At 49.1% G+C, this 21,568-nt stretch overlaps 1 protein-coding gene across 2 annotated transcripts in view; it reads left to right on the forward strand.

Moving 5' to 3' along the window:
* Positions 1-9,835: 9,835 nt before the first annotated feature.
* Positions 9,836-21,568, forward strand: part of zeb2b (zinc finger E-box binding homeobox 2b) — a 101,407-nt gene continuing 89,674 nt past the window's right edge. For both annotated transcript variants that reach the window (XM_072448614.1, XM_072448621.1), the window contains exon 1: positions 9,836-10,003. In XM_072448614.1, the coding sequence (XP_072304715.1) occupies positions 9,931-10,003 (73 nt within the window). In that variant the 5' untranslated portion in view covers positions 9,836-9,930. The remainder of the gene's footprint in view (positions 10,004-21,568) is intronic.

Below are 21,568 nucleotides of genomic sequence, written 5' to 3' on the forward strand. Positions count from 1 at the left end.
CCACGCCGCACGTCCACGCCGCACGTCCACACGTCCACGCCGCAAGTCCACACGTCCACACCGCACGTCCACACGTCCACACCGCACGTCCACGCCGGGGAAAAGAGCGTCAAACACAGCACAGGCGCATATTACCGTATAAATATAGACGATTTGAATGATTTCATTTTTGAATGCTTTATTTACAGTAGTATTTACAGATCAGTGAAATGCACTTTATAATAACTACACCTTCATGAACTCTAATAAAACATGAACAAAACTATTAAGAACGAGTCAGGCTTGAAAACGACTTCATGAAGACTTAAGAGTGAATTAAGATGATTCTGAGCCTGAACTTTCTTAAGAAGCCATTTGTTCATTATGAACTTGCCAAGAGTCCATTTGTGCAGAAAGAGCCCTGACAGGGTTAATCCTGTATCGTCCAGTGCTCAGAAAAGTCCTGTTTCACCCACCCCCTACCCCCGCCCACACTCCTGATTAAGAGTTCTGAAACGTCTCGCGGCTGTAAACAATACTTATGTTCTTAAGTATGTTATAAAGCACAATAAGTCTCCTTCAAGACGACTTCTTCTCGACTTTATATCCAAATTGACCTTGTAACCATGGAGACAGCGTGTGTACATAACTCCGGCGCACGAGTCAAATCGCCGCGCTTATTCCGCTCCAAATCTGTGCTGTGTTTTGTCATCAGCGCCGTGTTAAAGCGTCTTACTTAAATAAGTGGTCGTTTGTGCGGCCGCTCCGCTCACTTTGCAGCTAACGAGAGGCGGGAAAAATCAATAGCTTTTTTTTTTTTTGTGCTTCTGCATTTGTTTCTGCCACACACTGATCTCGCTCGCCGCTCGCTCGCCGCCCGCTCTCCGCCCACCAGCGCTTCTGCGTGTCCGCCGCGCCCTTTAATCGTGTCGCGATCGCAGAGGCCCCAAACCCACGGGCGGGTTTGATGCGGAGGGCCGGGCGGGGCCATCTGGGTCGCCCGTGTTCTGATCTGGAGTTTGACGCCCGCCGACACGCGCTCGCCGTTTGTGGCAGAAAATGGCCGTCGTCTTGGGCGAGGCGGCGGCGTTTGAAGTGGAGCGCGGCGAGCGCCTAATTGTGTCCGCCACAACGTCCCAGCCGTGGACAGGGGACAGAGGACTGAGGACAGAGGACAGACTGATACATGAGACATGTACGTGTCAATATCTGCAGGACTTTTTCTCTGCGACACTTGATGTTTTTTATGTTTGACATCGTGATATCGTGTCTAGAGCACGTTCCACTGTTGATCTGTAAATGTTTAGTTGCTGCTTAAATTTAGAAATATATATTTTCACTAATATAAATAATAATAATGTAAAAATCATATCATTGTCACAGATATTCTGCTTTTCAGGTAAAATACAGTGGTTAAAATCACTTTAAAATATGAAAAGAGGTGTTCAGAACCCCTCATGGCGATGTGGGCGATGTGGGCATGTGGGCGATGCGGGCATGTGGGCGATGTGGGCGATGTGGGCGATGTGGGCATGTGGGCGGTGCGGGTGGTGCGGGCGATGCGGGCGGTGCGGGCGATGCGGGCGGTGCGGGCGATGTGGGCATGTGGGCGATGTGGGCGATGTGGGCGATGTGGGCGATGCGGCCGATGCTGCGGGCGATGTGGCCGATGCGGGCGGTGCGGGCGATGCGGGCGGTGCGGGCGGTGTGGGCGGTGCGGGCGATGTGGGCGATGTGGGCATGTGGGCGGTGCGGGCGATGCGGGCGATGTGGGCGATATGGGCCATGTGGGCGATGTGGGCGGTGTGGGCGGTGTGGGCGATGCGGGCGGTGCGGGCGATGCGGGCTGTGTGGGCGGTGTGGGCGATGTGGGCATGTGGGCGATGCGGGCGATGCGGGCGGTGCGAGCGTTGTGGGCGATGTGGGCGATGCGGGCCGTGAGGGCGGTGCGGGAATGTGGGCGATGTGGGCATGTGGGCGGTGCGGGTGGTGCGGGCGATGTGGGCATGTGGGCGATGTGGGCGATGCGGCCGATGCTGCGGGCGATGTGGGCGATGCGGGCGATGCGGGCAATATGGGCGATGTGGGCGATGCGGGCGATGCGGGCGATGTGGGCGATGTGGGCCATGTGGGCGATGCGGGCGATATGGGCCATGTGGGCATGTGGGCGGGGCCAGTCTGAACTGTTCTTTGGAGCTGTTTGAGTTGAAGTGGCATCGTTGTCCGTTCCTCCCTCGATCTGAGCGTTTGACCAGGATCAACACAGTTCCTCCTGAAAACCACTCACACCTTCTCAAGAGCAGCTCCAGACACTTCCTGTATTTTCTATCATTTTATGGGTCATTTTGATCCACATTCGTCGTTGTTGTTCCTGTGTTTGATTTTTCCGTGTGGTCAGCGTGTGTAGAACGTCAGACGCCGTCGCTCTGACCCGCCCAGAGCGGCTCCTCCCACGCCGACACATGTCACTGATATGTACTTTTACTTTTACTCCTGTATCATACGGGGACATATGTGAAATACATACATACAGACAGATCGTACCAAAGGACTGAGATTTCAAAGTACTAACTCACAAATATATTTAGCGTAATTTGAATTTTTACAAATATTTTCAGTAAAATTTTCAAATACTAAATATGATGTTCAAATCCTCTATATGTATTTTTGTTAAATATCAAATCAACAACAGATTTGTGTGTGTCCCAAATATGTGCAATTCTGACCCTTTTTACACATAAATACCTTGTTTTGTAAGAAAATATTACAAAGGGAAAAATGTGCATGTATTTATATATTATATCAGTAAAATATATAATATATATATATGTATTTATATATTATATCAGTAAAATATATAATATATATATATGTATTTATTATTATATCAGTAAAATATTGAATATATATTACGTATTTATATATTATATCAGTAAACTATATAATATATATATGACATATATATGTATTTATTATTATATCAGTAAAATATAGAATATATATATATATTACGTATTTATATATTATATCAGTAAAATATATAATATATATTACGTATTTATATATTATATCAGTAAACTATATAATATATATTACTTATTTATATATTATATCAGTAAACTATATAATATATATATTACGTATTTCTATATTATATCAGTAAAATATATAATATATATATGACATTTATATGTATTTATTATTATATCAGTAAAATATAGAAGTATTTCAAATTCACTACATTTAAGTTCTTTTTCACCTGCAGCGTCACAAAAAGAAACAAACAACAGAAATAATGATGGAATATATAATTATTACATTATTACACTCTCCACCTCAGACAGTAACAAACATTATTTGTTCAGTTTTATGGATGAAATCAATACAATAAATTCAAATGGGTCTAATATTTAGAGTGTTTTATTTGCGGCTGAAACAGCAGGAGGTCATTTCTCTGAGCAGAAAGTCTCAAGAGCTCCGAGCGCTTCTCGAAGATGCAAACGCCTGGAACATGGTCCAGCAGAGCGCTCCCTGCTGGAGCAGAGAGGAACTGCACCTCTTACGTCTTCTCTGTCTCTCACCTTCACACACTTTAAAGACACAATATTGTCTCTGAAATGTGGAGTCTCCCTGGACCAGGATGTCTCTGTCCTTTATGTTATAAATACCACGATACATTATATAAGTATGTTGTGTTTTCTAATTGATTTACACGTCGACTGACAAACATTTCCCCTGTGGCTCGCTCGATACTTTCCCTCATGACCTGCTTCTGTCTGAAGCTCTTGAAAACCAGACCGTGCAATCATTTAAATGGGACATTTGTTTACCATTCATATTGTAACATATTATAGCATTTTGTGGCCATTTTAGAATCCAAATTATGTGGAAATATCGTGTATTTCATGTCCTGAGCGTGTGTGTTTTCAGTGTGTGAATTCATCCGGGGGAAAACTTAAAAACGATTAAAGAGCCACACGTCTGGGATCGTGTCATAGAGGTTTGAATTCCTCAGGTGCGTCGTCAACAGGACCAATCACAGTCAAGGGGCGGGGTCTTGTGAAGTGACACATTAAAACTGTGTCTGGGAATTTGAAACCGTTTTTTGCATCTGCTCCATGTGTTTTTGTGTCTTCTTCTTGTGAGCGCGGCTCTCCTTTCCACAGCTCTGACCTGTAACCCGGTGTCACCTGCCGGTCTCTATGGCGATGGTGTTTGGCTCGTGCAGAATCTGGAGCCGGGATTTTTTGTCTCGGAAAACATCATCAATCAAATGAACAATGAAAACGTTGTGACTGAACGTCGACGCCGTGGAAACAGATAAAGCCGTCATTTTCCCTCTTCTACTTTTTAATCAGGCAAATTCGCTCTCAGAAATCTATTACTGGCACGTTCAAATTGTACTCTTTCCCATCTCAAATCAATCATCATATACGCTCAGTCAAAACTGCTTATGTGAAGTAAATTTGCCCATTACGAGTGTGTCACATTTATTCAATCAATTTGAGCGCGGACAACATCGGACCCAAATGAAGCGACGCACGACGTGAACGAGCCGCACAGTCACACACTTATGGACAGTCACACACTTATGGACAGTCACACACTTATGGACATTCACACACTTATGGACAGTCACACACTTATGGACAGTCACACACTTATGGACAGTCACACACTTATGGACAGTCACACACTTATGGACAGTCACACACTTATGGACAGTCACACACTTATGGACAGTCACACACTTATGGACAGTCACACACTTATGGACATTCACACACTTATGGACAGTCACACACTTATGGACAGTCACACACTTATGGACATTCACACACTTATGGACATTTACACACTTATGGACATTCACACACTTATGGACATTCACACACTTATGGACATTCACACACTTATGGACAGTCACACACTTATGGACAGTCACACACTTATGGACATTCACACACTTATGGACATTCACACACTTATGGACAGTCACACACTTATGGACAGTCACACACTTATGGACAGTCACACACTTATGGACAGTCACACACTTATGGACAGTCACACACTTATGGACATTCACACACTTATGGACAGTCACACACTTATGGACAGTCACACACTTATGGACAGTCACACACTTATGGACATTCACACACTTATGGACATTCACACACTTATGGACAGTCACACACTTATGGACATTCACACACTTATGGACATTCACACACTTATGGACAGTCACACACTTATGGACATTCACACACTTATGGACAGTCACACACTTATGGACATTCACACACTTATGGACAGTCACACACTTATGGACAGTCACACACTTATGGACAGTCACACACTTATGGACATTCACACACTTATGGACAGTCACACACTTATGGACATTCACACACTTATGGACAGTCACACACTTATGGACAGTCACACACTTATGGACAGTCACACACTTATGGACATTCACACACTTATGGACAGTCACACACTTATGGACATTCACACACTTATGGACATTTTACCTGGTGTTTGTTTCTTAAAGTGCTGTAATTGTAACTCAGCTGTTACGTCTCACGGACGAGTCTCTCCACAAAAGAATGTCATATTTTATCTCAGATTTAAGTGATTTGACAACTTTATTAAAATTGCGAGCCGCGATGGAAAAGTGTGCGTCAAACACAAACACGTAGAACACACTGCAGTTTGTTCACGTTCACAAAAGGCTCAGGAATTCTGTGTTTTGTGTCGAATAATATAATATAATTATGATTAAATGGTGAATGAAATACATGAAATATGAAGGTCGTGACACATCAGGCCAAGTTTATATAAAAAGTGTTAAAAGACTGATTTCCACAAAATTTGGCTGGAAAATTAAAACACATTTTAGATTTGGAGTAAAATAAAACAAATCTGTACAAAAACATTTCCAATTGTAATATTTAAAATTGAAATAACGACATTAAAGGAGAATTATTGCTCATATTAGTGATAAATGTGTGAAACCTTCGACCTCATAAACCACGTTCTCGTTTCGTGTTTAAAGTTTCGACTCTTTTTCTGTGACACATTTTGAACATTTTTTCCGTTCACACGACGCCTCAAAAATCCATATTTAATGCACTGGCTCATTGAATAAAATATGGAGAATATGATCATGACTCGTGACACGTGAAGCCGGAACTGCTTTTGATTTATCCAGGAACATTTCAAACAAATAAATGACACTATTTCATATGAAGCCGATAAAACACAAATGTCACTGATCCAATAATAAGCAGCGTAAAACAAACAAGTTTCTTTGAATGACTTTATTGATTATTCCCAGTTATCAAGTTAAACAGACACAATGCAGCCTGTCAAATATTTCAATCTGATTTAATTACATAAAACAGAATAATTAGCAACTTATAAGATGGATTCCCAAGTGAATTTCCTTATTTCGTTTCCAAATCAGGAAAAAAGACGGATCCACCATAAATTTGCTCAAACATTTGGATTTTTATTCAAATTGAAAAGGCACAAAACGTCATTGATGCAACTTCTCCAACGCGCCCTGTGCAAACAGCGGCGATGTATTCATTTAGCACCAGGTCCCCCTATGGGTCAGAGGGGGACGGTAATCCGCTTTCACGCCCCCCCCCCCCCCCCCCCCCCCCCCCGTCCCCCCTCGTCCCCCCCGGATCGTTGAGCTGAGAAGAGAAGGTTTCCACATGCAAAAGGATGAACACGAGCAGACACGGGGACACATGCTGCTGGAGGAGGACGAGGAGGACGAGGAGGACGAGGAGGACGAGGAGGGAGAGGACGGTCCACGCCGCGGTCAGATACAACCGGACATGGAGCTGAGGAGCCACGGGAACGTTACAAAACATAACCATAATGCAAACAATATTAACCACTGCAACAGATAAAACAGGAAAACTGAGGAATAAAACTGCAACTGCTTCAAATAATAAAACACTATAGTAGAAGTAAAAACAATAAATAAATACAAAATACTACAAATAATAATGCAATATATTCATTAATTAATTAATAATAACACTTAAATTAATAAATAATAATAAATAAAAATAATACTCGTAATAATAATAATAATACACAAAAGCAGGAGTGGAAATGTATAAATAAAACACACACACCCAAGAAAACCACAAGGCAATGAACATGAACAAATGAAGCAAGAACAAAATGTTACAATAAAATAATGTCATGATAAAAAAGAGCAACGGGAAAACATTAGACAAGAATGACAAATTACAATAAATAATATAAAAAGTAAATCATCAGCGGGACGTCTGTTTTCTACTTCTTTAATAAAGGACGAGATTTTGGAGATTTGTTTTGGAGGGGGGAGGGGGGGGTCAGCAGAAGTGTGTCAACGTCAGCGCGCGTGCGTGTGAGGGAGAAAAGGGGAGGTGTGTGCGCGCGCCAGTAGTTTGAGTCGAGCCCCTTGATTGATGATTTAATTAGCCATAGACTGGAAGGACAGGGCACCAAATAATACTTTATTTACATAACCAATCAGGGCTGCGCAAAGGTGGAGCCTCTCCCTCTCTCCCTCTCTCCCTCTCTCCCTCTCTCCCTCTCTCCCTCTCTCCCTCTCCCGGGGCGCGTGCGTGTGCGCGCGTGTGTTTCAGACATTTAAGTGTCGCAAAAAAAATCTGAATAATATGATAATAAAACAGTCGCATTTTCCAATTATGTCAAATGCGAATTTACTTTGTGATTCTGCTGTTTCAGTGCAACAGAAATAACTCCAAATGTTCTGTATCTGATTTTAATATTCCAGTCTGTGTCTTTAAAAGTTTTGACATTTTTGCAGTAAAAGAGTGAAATGTGAGCGTTCTGGAACTTTCGCATATTTCCACGATTTGACTTCAAATATCAAACATTTCTATAGTTCCCCAATACTTTTAATTCGTTTTAATTGTTTCTATTTGGGAACGCGAATATGCAATAATTTAACACTGACTATTACTGCAGAAATCCACACAAATAAACACATTAAAAAATAAAAAATACAAATGATTTGATTAAACGCGATGTAAAAAGGAGCAAAAACAAACACATGCGTTACATAAAAGTACAAAAAAGAAACAGACACATAAATATTAAAAAGACGTATAAAACAACGCTCACGTGTTTGTGTCGCGCGGCTCCAACTTTGTCCGTTCCCCGCGCGCACCGAGTCACGCGCGCGGCAGAAAGAGCCACTGGTGTCGCCCGTTCCGCGCCGCACAACGACACCGCGGAGAGCAAAAGAGAAGCAAAGAGAGGCGCTGCAGAAAGGGGGAGACACGGGGGGAGGAGAGGGAGGAAGGAGAAGAAGAAGAGGAGGAGGGAGGGGAAAAAAAACAAAAAAAAGCCAGAAGATGCTCACGTTTGGCGCCCCTCAATTATCCCCTCCCGTGAAGATAGGTGGCGTGCGTTTCAGGGGCTCCTCTGTGTGTTCCACGGCAAAGAAAAGGAGGTGGAAAGAAAAAAAAATGTCATTAGAAGAGGCGTAACACGTCAGTCCCGACCCAGGTTTGTTTCCTGGAGTGGGTGTAAGGCATCAGTTGTAAACCTGCCCCAGCAGAAACAGCGGTCCCTCCCTCCTCCCAACTCTTTCTAAGGCTTTATTTCTAAGGCTTTATTATTCTCACCGGTGGAACAGGATCACCGCTCACCGCCGCGCTCCCGTGTCCTCAGCCCCGCGCTCCTCTCACCACAGGATCCTTCTCTCTTCTTCTGACTTTGACTCTGTTCCTCACACAAACGAGCAGGTAGGTGCGCGCCGCTTCTTGCGCTCTCTCCCGCGGGTGCGTTCCCGCTCCCGCTCCGTCACGCGGACTTTTACCTGCGCAGGTGGAACTTAAGTGCGTGTTGTTTTTTTTTTGTTTGTTTTTTCCTTGTTTTTTGTTTTTGTTTTTTTTTTTGCTTTCACTTCTTTTTTACCTCGTGATGTCAGCGCGCGCTCGCCCGCCGCGCCGCCGCTGCTGCCTCCCGGTCCCGGTCCCGGTCCCGGAGCTGCTGCTGCTGCTGCTGTTGTGCCGCGCCGCGCCGCTCTCCACAGCGCGGTGTCCGTCCCGTTATTTCCACCCGTTATTCCCCGGCTCGACCCCACGCCGCTCGTGTTTGTGTTTGTGGCCACAGCAAACAGAATGATAAGTAGGAGTAGATTGACGCGGATCCCGGACGAGCTCGGACTCCAAACAAACTGGACTCTTCTGACCGTCGCGTTTGGTTGTTTATTACGCGCTTTCGGTGCGTCACGTTTCAACAATTATTCCCATCTGTTGTTGCAGATCATCAGCAGCAGCAGCGGAGTTTATTATTCGTAGAATTATTGTGGGAAAAGTTGCATTTTTCCCAGGCGAGTGTTTCCAAGAGTGTGAGACTTCTGGAGCCCAAAGTCAAGTCTTCTTATCTCAGATTTGTTTTTCCTCCTTCGTCGCTTTTTACTTTCCTGGTTTAAAAGGCACTGCACTGCTTTAAAAATATATATTTACATTTCCACTAAACGGTGCAATCTTCAACCACGTGAAAGATTTTTAAAAAATGCACAAACCAGAATTTAATTTTTAAATGTAAAGTGAAACCGTTGGTAGAAACTTTTTGGAATTAAAATGTGGAAAGCTTCGGTTCTTCCACTGTCCAAAGGTTCATGACTGAACACATAAATCCCGTGTGTAATCCGTCTGGACCTGGACTTTCCCGAGCTGCTGCTGCTGCTGGAGGTGGTGGAGGTGGTGGAGGTGGTGGAGGTGGTGGAGGTGGTGGAGGTGGTGGAGGTGGTGGAGGTCTCGCGGATGCCCCACACAGACGCTCACGCCGCGCGCCCTGACTGTCTCCCTCTCCCCTCCTCTTTCCCCGTTAGATCTCAGGCTGAACACGGAGGAGTCCATGCGAGCTGCCATCTGATCCCCACTCACCGCGCACTTATCAATGAAGCAGGAGATGATGGCGGATGGCCCCCGGTGTAAGCGGCGAAAACAAGCCAACCCGCGGCGGAAAAACGGTGAGTGCGCGTCCACCGGCCCCACCACACTTTTCTATTCCTCTGGATTTGTCTACACATTTTTGCCCCCTTCCCTCCTCTGGCTGGTGCGCGCTTTACTGCCCCGCGTGTCCCCCCGCACTGTTGTCCCCCGTTAGACGCGCAAAGGACGCGCGAGCTGCGATGCTCCGGTGTGTTTTGTGGAGAAAGTTGTGAAGTTGTTGTGCGGGAGAAAAAGTTGCGTTTGTGGCGTGAGCGTCCAGGACCCGGCGCCTGGTTCGCTGTGGTCCCGGGGACACTCTCCCTCTGTCACCGCGGGGCCGGGGCGCGGGCGGCGGGTGTTTCGGTGCAACATTTCTGGCCTTTCGCGCGCGGCTCGTCCCGTTGTTTCCCCGGTGCGTGTTCTGCGCGGACGCGGTGTGACATGTTCAATAAACGCGGGGGTAAATTGGCTGCTCCGCTGTGCCTGCTCCGTTCCACTGCACTTTCCCCGCTCCAGAGGCAGATCCACGGTGACATTTGCTGGCCCCGTTATTCCTGATCGTTCCCGGGGAAGGCTGCGGTGTCGCATGCGCTGACACTCACACACCGTTAGAAAAAGCCGTTTTTTATTCCGTGTATTTGCTTTGGCCCAGCACGACACTTGCTTTTTAAATCTCTGCCCCCATAGGTTATTTATCTAGATCAGATTTCACTTCATCGATCGCCTCCAATCGATGGCAGACAAGCATTTTGTTCCACACTAAATAGCGCGGAGCATCTGGAGCTGTTCCCTCTGAACTGTGCATATGTGTAAAAGGGAGACGCGTGTAAATAATAATAGGACACGACACGGTCCACACACTCTGACCACCTGTTTTAGGCAAAATACAGGCGTGGATTTAGTCACACGAAATGATTCAAAGCTGTGATTTTGTATTCATTTATTTTCTTTAAATACACTGTTGAGTTTTAAAAAAAGCCTCAGACACGTGGGATGGAAACGTCAAAAACTCTTGAGGAATAATTGTTGACACTGCAGGAGTCGGCTGCATCTTTTTGGGGGAAAGTGCATAAAAATATTAAAATGCTGTGCGATGAATAAGAAGTTCACCTGGAGACAATATTTATGGCTGGCTTCATTTTTCCACGACAACATTGGTTTTGGAAGCAGCTTTGCATGATTCTTAAACCCTCCCTGGGGAAGCAAAGGCTTTCAATTCACAATATTATTTTTGATGAATTCTGCCAAATCTACATTTAAATTGTAAAAAAAGTGAAATAGAAAATGCCTGAGAGCTGTTGCCTCGAAAATCATTCTTTTCTTATTTTTTCCTGTGGATGTTCTGGTGTGTGGATGCCCTGCCCGCTCGCTCCCCCGCTCCCTCGCTCCCTCGCTCCTTCCCTCCCCCGGGACCCTCTCCTCACTCAGCCTGCCTCCTCGCTCTCTCCCTCCGCTGGGGGGCTATGGGGAGCACCCGGGGTCCCCATCAGCTAAACGCCTCAATCCACAGCTCGCCTTCCTTTAACCAGCAAATGACATGAGCTCTCACAAAACGCACCACAACGACAATTAGCGCTTATTTTGTGTGGAAAGTGGCAGAATGCGAGTGTCACGTTGGCTCGGGATGTTCTGATCGGCGTGCCACCTGTCAGGCTTTTTCCACTGAATTGCAAAATGTTGATTTAGAAATTTCGGTTCATTCCGTGGAGTCCGTTTCACGAAGCATTACAATATGTGTGCCAATTAGCATTAACACAACATTAGCACTGGCGTTCTCCTTGATGACTTTTCGCCTTCAGGGTTGGAAGTGTTCTGCAGGAGCTCTTTCTCCACACACTCTGCTGCTTCTGCTTCTTCGGTTTGTCTCTTTCTGTGCCGTGCTCTGGCTGCGCTCGCCGTTTGGGAGACTTTGGCCTTCTCCAGGTGTTTCTCGTCGTTTCCCTCGGCGATCCCGCTCGCACACACCTGTCCTTATTTTCTCAGCCGCGGCTCCGACATGGAAAAGCCTCTCTGCGCCGCGCGAGATAAAACACACACTAATACAGATGTTATTTTCCCTTCATGTTCCAAAGTAGCGTCTCTTGCGTTTCCCTGATTGTGAGCTGGGCCGCGGTGACATTTGGGTGTGGGGTTTACCCGCTGTTGATTACATAATCTGCAGCAGCGTTAGAGGGAGACGAGAGCAGGCCAATCCCAACGAGAGCTCGCCTTTGCTGGAACGACTGAGCTAACTGTTCCACCAATGTTTGAAATTGTTGTTGAGATTAACCAGGAACGGGCTTTTCTTTTACATTTTTATTTAACCACCGCAGAGTCTTGAAATTTGACTCTGAACTTTGTGTCGTTCCGTGAAATAGATTGTGTGCAAGTAGAAGCCGAGCTAAAAAGGAATAAGGAAGAGAGAGAGAAGTGGGAGGAGGTTTCGCAAGACGCTCACGGACAATTGATTGTCAGCGGTAATGCGTTTCATTTACATGTTTATACCGTCAATAGAAGCAGGGGCTGTCCGCGCCGCTATTCACTGCTGCCATTCCCATACGGCCCAAGACACCTTCCTTTTGTGACGGACGTGACAAAGAAGAGGCGTCCCGGATTGTTGTTTATGAAGGAAATAGCGTGCGAGCTGACATAGGCTGCAGGGGCCACGGTGCTCCAGACAGCGCACCATCGCAGATAACCAGGATTACATTTTTGTGTTATTTTGAATGCAAACAATGAAATTCCAATTATGAAGAATGGCTAGCAGGTTTTCCTGGGCTAATAAGGAAGCACATTGCTGTTGTCACGAGCGCGGCAGAGGAAGGCCGCATTCTCTGAGCCGACTCCTCTGCAGCTCCATCCCTCTCTCCCAGCTCCAGTCGTCACACGCTAAATATATCCATCTGCTCCAAGTGTGTGAGTCAAGTGTACGTACAGTCAGCGCGGTAAAAATGAATGGACTTCCGTTACAATATCATTAGGATTTCATGTGGGAAAAGCATGTGTTGCCTCAGGGTCATTGGGGCTTTTTGATGGGATCAGAGTCAGTGCGTTTATGACACTGAATATATGTGCAATGGAGAGTAGCAGCAGCGGCCTACGACAAATCCCATAATGTGGGCTTTCCGTGAGATGAAGTCGGTAATCTAGATCCGTTCCTGCACTTGCCCCTACTTTGATAGCGCGGATAAAAGTGGCCCTCGCGCCCTCCAGACAAAACAAGCCCAAATTGTGATGATGCTCCTCGGTCTGGACATGAGCGCTCTTTTCCGTTGAAACATTTTGACACATTTTCGTGATTCGGACTCGGACTTCCTTGGTGGACCGCCCGGCCTGTGTGAAGAGTTTTTTTTTGTGTGTGCGCGCCTGGCGGCCAGAGAACACACACTCGCAGAGGCACGGCGAGCCCAGACCCCTGACACCACGCTCTTTGGAATGCCTTAGGTACGATTTCACTTTCGCTCACATCAATGCTGACCTGAATGCCTTTCATATCTGATCCGCCGTGTCTCTCCTGGTAAACATCCCCCGGGGGTAGAACAAAGAAAGAGCTCCTCTTCTTCTACTCCTTCTTCTCCCTCTTAATCACAATTCAGCCCCTTTCGCCGCCAGCAGCAGGGTCTGCACATTTGCATTCAGCATCAGAAAAAGGGCCTGAGATGAAAAGGGGGCAGGGGTGGGGAGCGTGGAGCAGATACGGGTGGGTGGGTGGCTGCCGGGCCGCGCTGGTGGAGGTAGCGGTGGGGTGAAATAACTAGGGTGTTTGTGGTTGTTTGTTGGTCGTCCCCTGGTTACAAGCCTTTTATAGCCCTGGTGCTCTTGCAGGGACCTGGCCCCCTCGACACACAGATAGTGTTTCCACACAGGGCGGCAGCACTATTCGTGGACACTTGGAAGAAAAAAGAGGAAAAAGTTCCGAGATAACGGTTAAAAAGCAGGTGTCTGTGGGAATTTGTCCACGTCGAAAACACTATTGTCACGTTGCTCGGCCCTTATGCGTGAGCGATTGTGAGATATCTTCATTGTGCGGCTCCCAGCCTGGATGTATGCAAATCTTAAGCAAAGATGGGGCGCGGGGAGAGGGAGGGCAGGGGTACCTCAGCTTCTTAAATGGCATCATGTGATATGGATTCCTTTCTTCCATTCTCTCTTTTTTTTTTCTCCCCCTTAACTTTTTTTTTTCCTTTCTTTTTGGTTAAGAAGACGGATTATCGGTACACCTTCCCTCCCTCCTCCCGTGGCCAAGCTGCGCAGGATTTAGCCAGATTTACTTCAGCAAACACCTTTGGACACTGAGGGAAAGTAGGAGTCTGTTTGCAAAAGGGGCCTTTTGTTGGAAGAGGTTGGGATAAAGCCCTACCAGGCAGCCGCGATATTAACCCGTGCTTCGGAGGGACGGAGGGGGGGGACGGGCGAGCGGGCGGGCGGGCGGGCGAGCGGGCGGGAGGGAGGCAGCGTGCCCATAATTGTCAGTGCGGACAACTTTGAATTCCTGTGATATTTTAACTGGACATATTGGCTTCGGGGAGGGGTAAAAAACATCCGCGCGAGTTCCAGGGTTTGGAGTGTGGTGAGGGGAGGAAAAAAGAGAAAAACACAGAGCCAAGCGCTGCCAAGTGGAGTGTAAGGAGAGTGGAGCATGAGCGAGGCGGCAGCCAGCAGTTCGGCCCCGGTGACTTCCTTAAGCTGCGCACGCCAAAAAAGATGTCGCACCCAAAACAGTCTGATGACACACAGCGGCGAGGCGTCCAGCGCTCGTCTCGGCTAAAGACGCGGTGGACGCCGGCGCGCATCGGGCCGTGACCGTCCAGAGAAAGAGCGAGCGAGACGGGGCCACAGGTGACAGGTTTAGGACGGGGAAACGTGGGCCTGGAATATGAAAAGTCTGGAATATTTTTCATGCTTCTAGTCCCTCTCTCTCTCCTTCCAATTTGTCTTCCGCCGCTCGTCCTGTTGTTTCCCCGTGTTTTCTCTCGTCATTCTTTGTGATTCTGACGCAAAAAAAAGAAGAAGCAAACACACAAATTGAAACTTCACTGGTCCGGTAAATAATTGCATGCATTTGGGCTTTTCATTTGCGCGCGTTCACTCTTTACCCTAAGCCGCCGTGTTTTATGCAAAGCGTACGAGGGAAAATGCGTTTTGAAAATATCATGCCTCATTTGAGTGTCTGCGGCGTGAGAATGCGCCTCTTTATTCGGCCCATCCGCTCGTCGGGCCCTGCTGTTTGCACTTATTCAGTTGTTGCTTGTGATTTTCGACATTTTCCAACGCGTTGACTTTCTCCCATTCTCGCCGAGTCTGAGCGCGACAGACGACAGGTTGCTGAGCAGGTGTAAACGAGCATTTCCATTTCATAATTAAATGGCAGGGGGCAAAAAACAAGTTCTGAAGAAAAGAAAGTATTTGTCTAACAGTGTAGCGTTTGTACTTGTGAACGCTCCGAGCTGATTTTACAAATTTGATATCAACATTTTGTCTTGATTGGGAGTTTGAGGCCTGCGACGACTGGGCCGAATCCAACTGTGCTTTATCACAGTTTGTTGCTTTTGCTGTTTCACTTTTCAACAATCCTCTTGAATCTGCAGCGTTTTCTACTGCGCTCAGATACTGAAGTTATTCTGGATTCTGTTGTAGCTCGACTTCTGTACATTTAAGTTACACATTCCTATTTCTTGAACAATTCCCATTAATCCTCTGTCTTTTGTGTAACACGGCTGTATTACGCTTCTCGCTGACATCAAAGTCACTCATATTTATCGTGGCACGGTCGGTAATGTCAAGTCAGATGTACTCATAAAGCACTTTTGACAAACAGCATGGTTTTTTAATAGAGCTCCGTAGAAGCAAATACAGATTAAATCAAATGAACAAACATTGCACAGCTGGCAAAGGCTTTGTGTGAACCAGTGTGTGCGACTTGTCAGGGCTGTCTGCTGGAAAACAGGGCACCGCTTTGTGACGATTCGTGGAAAAAAAAAAAAAGAAGTCATCATCTGGATCGCTTATTAAAATCATTTCCATCTTTTTTTTTTTTTTTTTCTCAACTTTGCGGCAGCTGCTTCCACGACGACACCTTGGTGCAAACAAGTGTGGCGCGCGGGCCCGGCTCTGCTTTGTGGAGGACTTGATGTATGTGTGAGCGTCGGTTGAGGAGAGCTCTTCTGGCGAGGTCGTGGCCACGTGCAACGATCAATAACAGACGGTCAGATTACAGCGCCAGGGCATCTGGACGTCCTGGTCCCTCCGACACCGGCGCTACCTTCAGGACCACATAATAGAACATGCTGCTTGATCAGCGAACACTTTCTTACATTCTTCCATTATTCACAGGCCTCTCGGGCACCTCAGCTCGCCGTACGCCCTGCGCTTTTTTTTATTTTTTTAACAAGGCTTTAGCACTCTCTTCACATGTGCCACTAAATTCAGATGTGTTATCTCAGTTTAATTGCAGCCGATTGCCGAGCGAGATTAGGACAAAATTAGGTCATTTTGCGGTTGCCGCGAAAAGTACCTCCACTTCCGCAGCCGCTTTCATCTCGCCGTTGATCAAGCACCTTCTTAACGGGAGCGTGCAGGGGAAATGGTCAGAAATGACACGGGGGGCCTCCTTGTTATTCAAACATACATTTAACCTTTGGCAAGAGTGAGTCAAGGAGAGCTAAAAGAAGGCGGGGTGGAGCGCATCTTCCCCTTTTTAAATGTCATGTGCGGACGTGAGCCGCGCGGTCACAAGTGGAAGAGGTGAAGCCGCGTCGTAATGGCTTTGACTGGCTGCGTCCCCCCGCTGCCGTCCCCCCCCTGTATGCCTCATGTCGCGTCGCTGTCAGACGTGAATGTCAAACAAACACCTCTTCAGGTAGAGAGGGTCAAATCACACCGACAGCCCTGTCCGCTGCCTTTCTGACAGGCTGGAGTGGCTGGGATGGAGACAGGGAGGGGAAGGGCTGGTGCAGGGAGGGGAGGAGGGTCTGGAGGAGGGTCCGGAGGAGGGTCCGGGATGTTCAGGTTCAGGGAGGAGGGTTGTAGAGGTGGGCAATATATCATGAACGTTGTTTTGAAGATGTGCTTGACTTGAATGTTGTGCACGTTGTTTAAATCCTAGTGAACACATTAAAAGGCACTTTTAGCACTTTTCTGTCGCGTTAGCGTCGTATCTTCTGATCTGTGGATATGACCCGCCCCTCTTCAACATACATTTCACTGTGAGATATTTATGGCCATGTCTTTGGTGTGAATAATGTCCTTTTCCAGAGAATGAAGGTAGAAAAGTGGGGAACAACAGTTGTTTATTATTGGAGCAAAAGATCATGGTCTTTGTAGTTTCCACTGTTTCTCTGCATTCAGGCTCATATTTCGATATACAGACTTTGACTTGGGTTATTGTTACAGCTCTTGTTGCCGTGGGAAAGAATTTGTCCAGAATTGGATGTGTAAGAGCTCAAGTTACATTAGAAAGATCTGACTCAGCTCAATCAAACAGCAAACGTACTCATCTGGCATTGCAGGGTCTTTCCTGACCTACAAACCGAGCCGGTCAGAGCGGGTCAGGCAGGAGCAGAGCGGGTCAGGCAGGAGCAGAGCGGGTCAGGCAGGAGCAGAGCGGGTCAGGCAGGAGCAGAGCGGGTCAGGCAGGAGCAGAGCGGGTCAGGCAGGCGCGCTCCCTGCCTCGCCCCCGTAACCAGGAGCTTGTGCACCGAAAGGTCGCCTGTTCATGACCTCGGAAAACCTGGGGCTGTTCCTCGCTCACTGTTGTCAATAGTTGGGACCGGTCCAAACACTTTTAAAGGTAGTTTGTATTATTTGGTGAGTCTGGCCCTGCACCGCCCTGAACACCCGCTCACGCTCACATCTTCCCACGTCACTTTTGCTTTGTCTCTCAGAACATTTGTTTTTCTATGACTCAGAATAAAACCATCTCCGGCTCGTTGGGCCGTGTGGGACTCTTTTTCCACTTAGTGTTGCAAGTGTCTTGAGTTTTGGGGGGAGTCGATGACCCCTCGAGTCGCCTTAAAACAACCGGTTTAAGCATTAAAACTGTTCTATCAGTTTCACTTTGTCGGAGCTTTGACTTCCCAGCGCCTCCTCGTCCTCATGTAGCAGCCGCTCTCCTCTGGACCCAGCCAGTCCTGTCTAATTACTTCTCCCCCACCCAAGGGAAGCAGCTACCTTATCGCCCGGCCGTCTTGCTCTGGCATTCCACAGATAAATTCTCCAGCACTTTGTTATTCTTACTACTTAGGGGTATTGGAATTAGCATGGCCATCAAAGCGGACCTCGTAGCGTCTCTTTTCTCACACCCCCCTCGCGACCTTATCAGTGGTCGTACATCACATTACAGCGCGGCGTACGGGACGGGCCCGCGGCCGAGGTGAGCGGCGGACGCACGGATCAAAGAGCGGGGCGACGGGGCCGTGCGAGCGCAGGGGGGGGGCTTCACACGCAGGTGCAGCGGCAGGAGCGGCGGGAGCGTGCACGCCGGCGCCAGGTGGACACAGATACGGCCTTTGATATGTTCTGTTCGTGTGGATTAATGAGCGTGTTTCCAAAAAGCTGTCGTTTACGGCGGAGCGAGCGCCACAACCTTTTAGCCCCTCGGTACCTGTTAAAGCCTCGACTTTGCCATTTCAAATCCACGCGTTCCCCTGAAGATAATCAGCGCTCCATTCATGCCTGCACAGCCCACGTCGTGCAGATGTGCGCTTTGATGGAGAACTCACTTCCTTCCTCGCTTCCTTCCTTCCTAGCGCTGCTCTCCGTATGTTTCCCAACACGGTTTATACCTCAACAGCGAGCAGACGCCGACTTATAAACTGGCAATCACGGTATCCCTAATGTTATTACTTTTCATAATTAGTTACAGCAACACTCATTCCACGACTGGCGGAAAGGAGTATTCCTTAGTAATTAAGGTAATGAAATATTCATTTATGTTACCTTTTCAGCACAGGCACAAATGAGGCCGCCACGCTTAATGTCCGCCTCAACTCTGATTTTATTATGATGGCAGAGTGGCACATGTGCAATTAGAGGAGGCTCAGGGAGAGAGAGGCAGGAGCCAGGAGAGCCCCACCACGACCCAGAATGCCCTGCTCTTACCACTAAGTGTCCAGTGATATTTGTGAGCATGTGACATTCAGCGTCCAGTCACGGTCAGCTGACTGAGCGCAGGAGGAGGCGGCCGCAGGAGGAGGTGGCCGCAGGAGGAGGCGGCTGCAGGAGGAGGCGGCCGCAGGAGGAGGCGGCCGCAGGAGGAGGCGGCCGCAGGAGGAGGCGGCTGCAGGAGGAGGCGGCCGCAGGAGGAGGCGGCCGCAGGAGGAGGCGGCTGTAGGAGGAGGCGGCTGCAGGAGGAGGCGGCTGTAGGAGGAGGCGGCTGCAGGAGGAGTAAAAGACTGTAAAGACAAGCGCAGTGTTTGGTCCACTGTATCTGGGCCAAAGTGAAGTCAGTCACAGAAACGCACGAAGTTGTTAAATAAATAAAATGTTTAAAGTGTGTAATCCACACCAAAGATCATCTCCACTCCCAAATCTCAAGATATCTCACTCCATTTCCACTGCTGGGTAAATAAATCATTTAAAACGTTCCAAAAATGATGAATCCACAATGAAACTCGTGGCGACGCGATCGACCGTTTAGACCTTTGTCCAGGATTAGAATCATCACATTTGGTGGTGTTTAGTATGAGACTCCTCCCTCCTTCTAGCTCCTCCTCCTCCCTTCCTCCCTCCTCCTCCTCCCTCCTCCTCCCTCTCTAACCTGCCTCCCCCCGCTCTCTCCTCCCCCAGCCCGAGCTTACCTTTCCCCGACGGTGCGAAATCGTCTTGACATGACTCTTCATCAGTTTCAGTCTCCTCCTCCTCCTCCCCCGGCCCCTCCACCACAGCCCGAGGTGGAGCGCATCAAACCCGGCTCGGAGTCGGCCTTCAAGTGGACACTTCCAGGCCCTAACCTGACAGGAGCGACAGGGCCGGTTCAAGAAGGCAATCAAACAAACAAATCAGCAATAATGCAAGGTCAGGGCGAGTGGGAAAGGCACGCGTGAAAACCAACTTCAGACCAAACTAACGATGTGTCGCCGTGACGTGTCGCCGTGACGTGCGCCGTGACGTGCGCCGTGACGTGTCGCCGTGACGTGCGCCGTGACGTGTCGCCGTGACGTGTCACCGTGCGCCGTGACGTGTCGCCGTGACGTGTCGCCGTGACGTGCGCCGTGACGTGCCGCCGTGACGTGTCGCCGTGACGTGCGCCGTGACGTGTCGCTGTGACGTGTCGCCGTGACGTGTCGCCGTGACGTGCGCCGTGACGTGTCGCCGTGACGTGTCGCCGTGACGTGCGCCGTGACGTGCGCCGTGACGTGTCGCCGTGACGTGTCGCCGTGACGTGTCACCGTGCGCCGTGACGTGTCGCCGTGACGTGTCGCCGTGACGTGTCGCCGTGACGTGCGCCGTGACGTGTCGCCGTGACGTGTCGCCGTGACGTGTCGCCGTGACGTGCGCCGTGACGTGTCGCCGTGACGTGCGCCGTGACGTGCGCCGTGACGTGTCACCGTGCGCCGTGACGTGTCGCCGTGACGTGTCGCCGTGACGTGCGCCGTGACGTGCGCCGTGACGTGTCGCCGTGACGTGTCGCCGTGACGTGCGCCGTGACGTGCCGCCGTGACGTGTCGCCGTGACGTGTCGCCGTGACGTGTCGCCGTGACGTGCGCCGTGACGTGTCGCCGTGACGTGTCGCCGTGACGTGTCGCCGTGACGTGCGCCGTGACGTGTCGCCGTGACGTGTCGCCGTGACGTGTCGCCGTGACGTGTCGCCGTGACGTGCGCCGTGACGTGCGCCGTGACGTGTCGCTGTGACGTGTCGCTGTGACGTGTCGCCGTGACGTGTCGCCGTGACGTGCGCCGTGACGTGTCGCCGTGACGTGTCGCCGTGACGTGCGCCGTGACGTGTCGCCGTGACGTGTCGCCGTGACGTGCGCCGTGACGTGCGCCGTGACGTGCGCCGTGACGTGTCGCCGTGACGTGTCGCCGTGACGTGTCACCGTGCGCCGTGACGTGTCGCCGTGACGTGTCGCCGTGACGTGCGCCGTGACGTGCGCCGTGACGTGTCGCCGTGACGTGTCGCCGTGACGTGTCGCCGTGACGTGTCACCGTGCGCCGTGACGTGTCGCCGTGACGTGTCGCCGTGACGTGCGCCGTGACGTGTCGCCGTGACGTGTCGCCGTGACGTGCGCCGTGACGTGTCGCTGTGACGTGTCGCCGTGACGTGTCGCCGTGACGTGCGCCGTGACGTGTCGCCGTGACGTGTCGCCGTGACGTGCGCCGTGATGTGTCGCCGTGACGTGCGCCGTGACGTGTCGCCGTGACGTGTCGCCGTGACGTGTCACCGTGCGCCGTGACGTGTCGCCGTGACGTGTCGCCGTGACGTGTCGCCGTGACGTGTCGCCGTGACGTGTCGCCGTGACGTGTCGCCGTGACGTGTCGCCGTGACGTGTCGCCGTGATGAAGAAGAACATTTGATTTTGGACGTTTGCTCGCGTTGACAAGGGTGAATTTTGCCAGCTTTTTGTTTAATAGTGGAAGGAGTGTGGCATTTAGCACATTTATCTCCATGGAGACGAGCGGGTGGA

This window comes from Eucyclogobius newberryi, unplaced genomic scaffold, assembly GCF_026437365.1.
Source record: "Eucyclogobius newberryi isolate DKJ021-1_F unplaced genomic scaffold, fEucNew1.0.hap1 SCAF_1, whole genome shotgun sequence".
NCBI classification, from domain to species: domain Eukaryota; kingdom Metazoa; phylum Chordata; class Actinopteri; order Gobiiformes; family Gobiidae; genus Eucyclogobius; species Eucyclogobius newberryi.